The sequence below is a fragment of the Biomphalaria glabrata genome, chromosome 1 (genome assembly GCF_947242115.1).
Source record: "Biomphalaria glabrata chromosome 1, xgBioGlab47.1, whole genome shotgun sequence".
Taxonomy (NCBI): Eukaryota; Metazoa; Mollusca; class Gastropoda; family Planorbidae; genus Biomphalaria; species Biomphalaria glabrata.
The window spans coordinates 25618446-25626710 of record NC_074711.1 but is presented as its reverse complement, the minus strand read 5'-3'; the positions used below and the strand labels follow the sequence as shown (position 1 = coordinate 25626710).

Here is an 8265-nt window from a genome sequence, read left to right as displayed (position 1 = left end):
CCTAAGTGTTTGTTGTGTGTGTTTGTATTTGTGGGTTTTTTTTTCTGACCAGCCGAAATAATTTGTTTTATATATGAATTTTATTACACTAATATTTGCACTGGGTTTTTGTGCCTCCTTATGTGGCTGGTGCATTTTATGCGCTATGTGAACCCGGAATGTTCGGCTGCACACTGGGTAGGCTATTCCAGCTGGAGCTAGTGTCTTTGGCCTTGCTTTTTTTCTCTGGCGCTTTTCTTCTGCCAGCGCTGATCTCTTCTCCTCAGCAATTTATTTGCCAGTTTTCACAGTGCGACGTCATGATGCCCTGTCATGTGCTTCTGTCGACCAGGTGTACCTCAGCCCCCTGGATGACATAAGTGGTCATCACCGAACCACGATGGACGAACTATATATATATATTGTGCGTCCTTAGGATTGTGTTCTCAATATTGAAAGACTGGCAGGGTTAGATCCCGGGACCATCGAGACAACAGCCCGGAGCGCATACCACACGATACTATATACTATTATGTCAGATGGTTGTTGAACACAATAATGACCGTTTCAATAATGACAACAATGGGTTGAAATGAAGGTTAGACTTTAATGAATTCATTCTGTCTACAATCTACTAAGATCGTCCACTCACAAGCTCATACCCCTAATAAACTGTTGTAATAGTTGGCAAAGAGTTAACAAATAATAAAAATGTAAAAACTGACAAAACAAATGTGTACAAAGTTGTACACCTAACTGTACACGTCACTACATTTGAATATCATTAGACTGACATCTCATTAGTAAATACGACATTGGCACATTATACACACACAGTCAATGGGAACTACAAAGACTTTGTGATCAGTTTTAAGTTTTGTAAGATTTTTTTGTAACATTAAATAGTTAACATTTGTCCAAGAAAGAAAATTAGAAACAGTGTAGAAGAAAGATAAAGAATGAGCAGGGCCGTAGCTAGGAATTTTGCATCGTTTGTGGGCCCATGGGGGGGGGGGGGTTGACCTCTTTGGGGCCCCTGCATTTTGTGTAATATTTAATTTTGTATGTAAAAAAACCCACTCATTTTCAAATTCCCAACTCCTCCCCCCACCCTAGCTACACCAATGCGAGAGAAAGACAAAAAAAAAAGAGAAGCGAAAAGACTTAGTGAGCGAACAAAAATAAAAAGAGTTTTAAATAGAAATCCAGAAATAAACAAAGATACATAGAAAGAGAGCGAGAAAGAAACAAAGAAAGAAACAAAGAAAGACAAAGAGTTTTGTCCATTAGAAGAAAAAAAAGGTGAAAGTAAACTATAAAGAAGTAAAAAAAAAACAATTGAATGCCTGAATATATCCGCCATATGTTGCCACCATTCAACAATTGACTGTGTCATGTCGTATTATTTTAAGGCAAATTCTGTCTTACAGCGATCGGGCCATTTTGTAGACTTAATAGTTTTAAAGAATAATTGGCAAAGTACATAAAAGACATTCTCTGAGAAATCAAGCCAAATTTACCAATTCAATGTAATCTAAACATTTTGAGAACCACTATTCTAGAACTGCTAGTTACGTCCTAATCACTTTTTGAAATTTTTCTAGTACAAGAAGAAAGTACACTTACGCATGTAGACCTCCTGATCAAAGGTCCTGGTCCTTACAGGTTGACACATAAATCTAGACACATAAATCTAGACTATTTAACAGTCAACTATTGTCGCATCATATTCAACAATAAATTGCCTTAGCTTTATTTCAAAGTGTCCAATAGCAGAAGGGAAAAAGAAAAACAGAGAAAAAGAAAAAAATGTACCATTAGAATGTGCGTGTTTGAGACAAGACTACCACTCTTTAATTAGAGAGAAGTCACCATGTGAGAGTACTAGAAATAAATAACATTGAAACACTGTGTTTAACGTATAGAAGCGTTGACGTCAGTTCATATATCGAAACAAATAAGATTTATAAATGTATTGAAATCACATGCTAGAACCTCAAAAAGTCTTTGACAGTCCCTTCAGCAACAAAAACTTAGGATCGAGCCAATGAGATAAATAAACAAGATTGGATAATTCAATTTAATTTAAAAAGCACACATCCAGTTGGATTATTGAAGAATTACTAACAGTATGCACCTGGGGGGATTAGCCCTGTATACACCTGGGGGGATTAGCCCTGTATACACCTGGAGGGATTATCCCTGTATACACCTGGAGGGATTAGCCCTGTATACACCTGGAGGGATTATCCCTGTATACACCTGGAGGGATTATCCCTGTATACACCTGGAGGGATTATCCCTAATCGATTGAATATTGTCACTATCAACAACATCGCAAGCGCGATGGTAAGACAAACATCTCTGTGATGGATGGCCAGATTTTGTTTCAGATGAAGGAGAAATTTAAAAAAAAATTGTGTACGAATAATGTTAATATAGTTTCAGAAAAAAGAAAATGATTTACGTTGAAATGATCATGACACTGAGTCAATGTCCTGGACCTTGTCCCGTATCATAGAACCACTTCTCAAATTGTTTTGAAGGATAAGGTCAAATTTTTTCTGAATGTCCAGTTTGTCGTCATCAAGAGCATGACAGAAAGATTTCTTTGACGGCTTGACATCGCAGGAGTTAGGTCGCTCGTCCTCACTGAGATCATTGTCAATTTCTTCGTCGGTCTCATCACAGCAGCGTGTGTCCATAGGCTCGTCGGATTTCATCCTGGACACTATCAGATCGTCGTTCAGCTCGCTGGTATTACCCGGACTGTGGCCGGGCGTGACATCCTGGCAATCGTCGCTCAAGCTTGCCATGGAGGAAGACGGCGACTGGAGGCCTCCGTTGTTGAAGCTGTCTCTCAGCGTCTTCTCTTGGACTTTTCTCAGCTCAATCTCAGCGATGGAGCCCGTCATCGTCTTGCTGAGGGGAAGCTTTTTGGCAGCCGTCACATCGTTTTTCAGTTCTTCCAAATCTCTCTTCAGCTTGGCACGACGGTTTTGAAACCACGTGATCACCTGAGCGTTGGTCAAGCCGAGGCTCGCGGCTATCTCGTCCCTGTCAGCTGGGGTCAGGTACTTCTGGTACAAGAAACGTTTCTCAAGTTCGTAAATCTGTTGATTGGTGAAGGCCGTCCTGGACTTTCTTCGCTTCTTCGGAGGCTGGTGCTTACCAAAAAGTGTCGCTTGATCTCTTCGTTTAGCATCTGGAGAAAAAATAAGTAAAAAAAATAATGAAATAAAACAAATACAAAACATATACACATCTTAGAAATTTTTTGCACTGTCTTTAATCTATAACAAAATAAAAAATTGTGACTTTGGCAGCACTCTTGTGTCCGGAATTTAATGTCAGTGATTGAACTCGTGATCACTAAAGCAATTGATTTTATCAAGGACATCATCACTACTAGAAAATAAAGGAAGTTGGTCACCTACCATTGTACTCTTGTGTACGCTACTGCATACACAAATATATTCTAGTTGACATCACATCTAGTATTTAACAGACTTTTTTTTTCCTTGCTCCTAGAAAATTGTGTGTCTGTGTGCGCACGTACGTGTGTGTGTGTGTGTGTGTGTGCTTGTGTGTGTATGTGAGAGACAGAGAGAGAGAGAGAGAAAGAGTCTATTGTATTTCTAAGTGCGATTTGAAATGGGATGAAATTTAAAAAAAAAAATGTTTATTAAGAATATATACATTTCTGCTACGCTAACATATTAATTAGTGGTTTCTTAGTTGGGTATTTTAAACATAGATTTAGATATTGACATTTGAAAGGCACTGATTTATAAAAAAACACTATTTGTTCATTTTTTTTTATTTTTTTTTGCAAGCTTTCTGTTTTAAGGATTTAAATTGATAAACTAGTTTTTAAACTTTGACAAAAAAGAAGAAAAAAGAGAATCTATGTACTTTTCCAAATAACTAAACCACTACAGATCTTTGTTTAATGTGTGTAAATGACCCTTACAACAAGCCAACATGTGTCTAAAATAAAAATTATGTGTTGTCCAAGTCACGTGCAGGTTTGCACATAAAGGAGAATCGAGTCGATTCTCTCCTAGTGATATAGGCGAGCTTTGATCAAATAACATATACAAAATGATACAGCATAAACTGTGAATATACTGTCGCCCACAAAGTGTCACGTCTGAATATGTCTGTCGCCCGGAGGATACGGTGATATAGACGAACATGATTCGTGGCAGTGCTTGTAATTACCCGGCACTGTTAATTGATTAATGTAAGCCATTGTAAGGGACATAGAGACAAAACATTAGATAGCGGATATCGACACGCGTCTCAGCCGGCTGGCGCGCGATAAAAGTATACCTGTTATGTTAATAATATGTTGGTAAAAAATCTTCGCTGAATATATTTGATCAGGTTGTTTCCCTTTTTTTTTGTTTCTCTGGGTTTTTTTTTTCCTCCCTTGCGGATCTCTTTATTTATTGCCCTTACCTACGTACACTAACACGCGCACACACACACGCACACCGAATCTCTGTTGACGTTGGTCATACGTTGGTGTAAATGAATGCTTGATGGTAGGGGCGTGCTATCTAATAGATATAGACATGGCGCCCTTTCATTGTTCACACCCCTGTAAACTAGAATGTGGTCTGCACTATACAAAGTCTCTATTCCTCGGTACGCTGTCTAAACCTCAAGCTGCTTCATGGTGTCACAGCGCGCTCGAGGACTCGAAGTCGTGATATTGTCACTAGAGAGATCAAAATCATTTACATACAAGAGTTCACACTCTCCGATAATTCTCGTTCTTTTGCATCCCATAATGTTATATCTTTTCTATTTCATAATGCTCTGTCTTTTCCATCCCATAATTCTTGATCTCTTTCATCCCATAATGCTCTTTATTTCCATCCCATAATGCTCTATCTTTTCCATTCCGTAATGCTCTGTATTTTCCATCCCATAATGCTCTTTATTCATTCCCATACTGCTCTATCTTTTCCATCCCAAGATGATTCCTTCCCTTTAAAAATCTCTATCTTCACATCCCATAGTGCTCTATCTTTATTCTTTACATCCCATAGTGCTCTATCTTACCATCCCCTAATTCTTTATCTTTTTCATCTCATAGTACTCCATCTTCTCCATCCCATAATGTTTTCTCTTTCAACAGTGTACTCAGCGTGCTTGTAAAGATGTTCGCATAACAATAAATGGTCGTCTGCCAAAATCACCGCCATTACTCGTCAATAGAACACGTGTTTCCGTAATTCTCTCTCTTATCAATCATAATTATCTTTCTGCCTAAAACTCTAATTCTTCTCCTAATGAAACCTCTTCCTCTACTTCGATGTCTTCGAATAGTTCTCCTTCTTTCCATCACTCTCCCTTCCTTCGTCATTCATACTTTATATTTTATTAAAAAAAAAAGGACACACTTTCCAATGACCATCAATAGCCGTTGTGCCTACAAACATGAAAGAAACACCAAGAAGACGGTACCGAAATTGAAACTACAATCATACTTAAAGAATGTTGATAGGCTATAGCAATGGATATTAGGCTTATGGCTTTACACTTTTTTCTTATCTTGGGCAATGCAGAAGAGGTTATGTGCCTCAGTCTTCAAACTAGTCATTATAGCGAATATTTATCTCTGTAGGCTGATTTTAACAGTTCTAGGGATGTTTTTAAATTTAATCCTTAAACCGGACGACAGATATAGTTTCTCTCTATTCAAAATAAGCTAAATCAAAAGTGGATGGGTACACACACAAAGCAGAAAGCACCATAATTCCTTTAGTCTTTGTTGTTTATATATTACATGATGAAGTCAGTGTTACGAAAAAAGGACATTTTGATCAAAAGAAACGCAAAACACCTGTGTACTAAGCGTGCTGGTAAAGTAGGTTCGCATAACAATAAATGGTCGTCTGCCACTTCACCGCCATTACGCGTCAATAGGACACGTGATCAGTTATGGCAGCTCTCGTTGACAACAGTGTTAGAGTCGTGAATTATTCATCACCACATAAAACTAAAGCGATCGAAATCTGACTTAGAGATGAGGATGTTACAGATGGAATACAAGATGTTTCTGGTGAATTACAAGATGATGTTTCAGGTGGAAAACAAGATGTTTCTGGTGAATTACAAGATGATGTTTCAGGTGGAAAACAAGATGTTTCTGGTGAATTACAAGATGATGTTTCAGGTGGAAAACAAGATGTTTCTGGTGAATTACAAGATGATGTTTCAGGTGGAAAACAAGATGTTTCTGGTGAATTACAAGATGATGTTTCAGGTGGAAAACAAGATGTTTCTGGTGGATTACAAGATGATGTTTCAGGTGGAAAACAAGATGTTTCTGGTGGATTACAAGATGATGTTTCAGGTGGAAAACAAGATGTTTCTGATGGATTACAAGATGATGTTTCAGGTGGAAAACAAGATGTTTCTGGTGGATTACAAGATGATGTTTCAGGTGGAAAACAAGATGTTTCTGGTGGATTACAAGATGATGTTTCAGACGGAATACAAAATGTTTTTAATGGATTACAAGATGTTTCTGATGGATTACAAGATGTTTGTAATGGAATACAAGATGTTTCAGATGGAATACAATGTTTCTGGTGGATTAAAAGATGTTTCTGGTGGAATAGAAGATGACTTTTCTAATAATGGAATAGAAGATGACTTTTCTAATAATGGAATAGAAGATAATATTTGTAATCCTGGAATGATGATTCTAATGATGTAATAGAAGATGATGTTTCTGATATTGAAGATAACTCGTCTGGTGAAATACAATTCTGAATTTATGTCTTTGTTAAATATGTGAAAGCGCTTAGAGAGAGAGAGAGTGTGAGAGAGAGAGAGAGAGAGAGAGAAGAGATAGAGAGAGAGAGTATCGTTGATTAACTGAACTCAATGCTTGTAATGTGCAAGTTTTATCTCCTCTTTTTCTATATAAAAACTTATTACCACTAATTGATTGATTAACTGATTGGTTAATTTTTTTTATTGATTCATGTGTTATCATCGACAATGAAGAATTGTTCGAACTTTCAACTTGATCCTAGAATGGGAAGTGGGAGAAAAAAGAAAGTAGAAGAGAATCTACCCAGACAGACAGACTTGGAGTGAGTTGATAGACGCTTTGTACAAAGACGCCGGCCCACGTTCTAGATTACTCCATGGGCAACACCCATATAGCTTACTGGCCAGAACCTGAGTAAGTTATCAGACGTGTACCGGTCCTCCTTTGTTCTAGACATGTCTATTGTCATGGGCGTATGGACGTCGTATGCTAATAAGGTTTTTGGAGAAATGGGACTAGCAGTTTATTAACATTAACTCAGAAAAAAGAATATTGACACGAATTTAAATAAAACACTATCAACATCCCACGTGATCGTCATTCATATTTTCATACGGTTCTAAAACATTTGGTCAAATATAAGCTTAATGATATTTTAAACCATCTGGTTAATTGTATGAATGTTCTAAATCAGCTGGTTAAATGTAATGGTGTTTTAAATCAGCTGGTTAAATGTAATGATGTTCTAAATCAGCTGGTTAAATGTAATGATGTTTTAAATCAGCTGGTTAAATGTAATGATGTTCTAAATCAGCTGGTTAAATGTAATGATGTTTTAAATCAGCTGGTTAAATTTAATGATGTTTTAAATCCACTGTTTGAATGTAATAGTAAGCTACTTTCTGAGACAGTGCCTGCTAATAGGTTTCTACACTCCTCTCTGTATGAAGCCTTCTACAATTGAGACAAGCCAGTCTTCTATATTTTGTCCTAACTTTCCAATTTTGAAATGTCTGCGTGTTTCCTAATCTTCTAACAGACAATTTGTAACAGACAATCTAACAGACCATCTTGTCCAGTTATAGAGCACACATAACAAAGACAAAAATAAATAAATAAAATTATACAATTAAACACAGCTGGGTTTTTTTTCTTTTTAATTTAAAATTCGTAATTCTGACGCAATTTCAGAAATGAAACAAAACAGTCAATGACTGACGCTAGTAAAGCGTGTCAAATACCTGGTCGAAAATTGTTCACTTGGAACTAGAAAACGAGATCAGTTTAACTGGGGTTTTAATGGCATCTAACTTTATAAAGTATTTGATGCATTACTGGCTGTTTGTATGATAGGAACAAGAACACGGTCAATACAAGTACATGAACAGTTTTGTAATAAAACTATAACTAACAAGTTAACAGCAGTATACACTATACTGTATTCCATAGATCATATTTGTACAGCTGACCTCATATCCCATAGTCGCACT

At 37.0% G+C, this 8265-nt stretch overlaps 1 protein-coding gene across 2 annotated transcripts in view; it reads right to left on the bottom strand.

Annotated features, from left to right (window-relative positions):
- Window positions 1–566: 566 nt before the first annotated feature.
- Window positions 567–8265, bottom strand: part of LOC106075202 (uncharacterized) — a 71680-nt gene continuing 63981 nt past the window's right edge. Inside the window, exons 3-4 of one of the 2 annotated variants that reach the window (XM_056029954.1) lie at window positions 2267–3184; window positions 567–2141 (exon numbers count right to left, since the gene is read on the bottom strand). In XM_056029954.1, coding sequence (XP_055885929.1) covers window positions 2457–3184 — 728 coding nt within the window. In that variant the 3' untranslated portion in view covers window positions 567–2141; window positions 2267–2456. The other variant, XM_056029956.1, reaches the window with a different exon arrangement.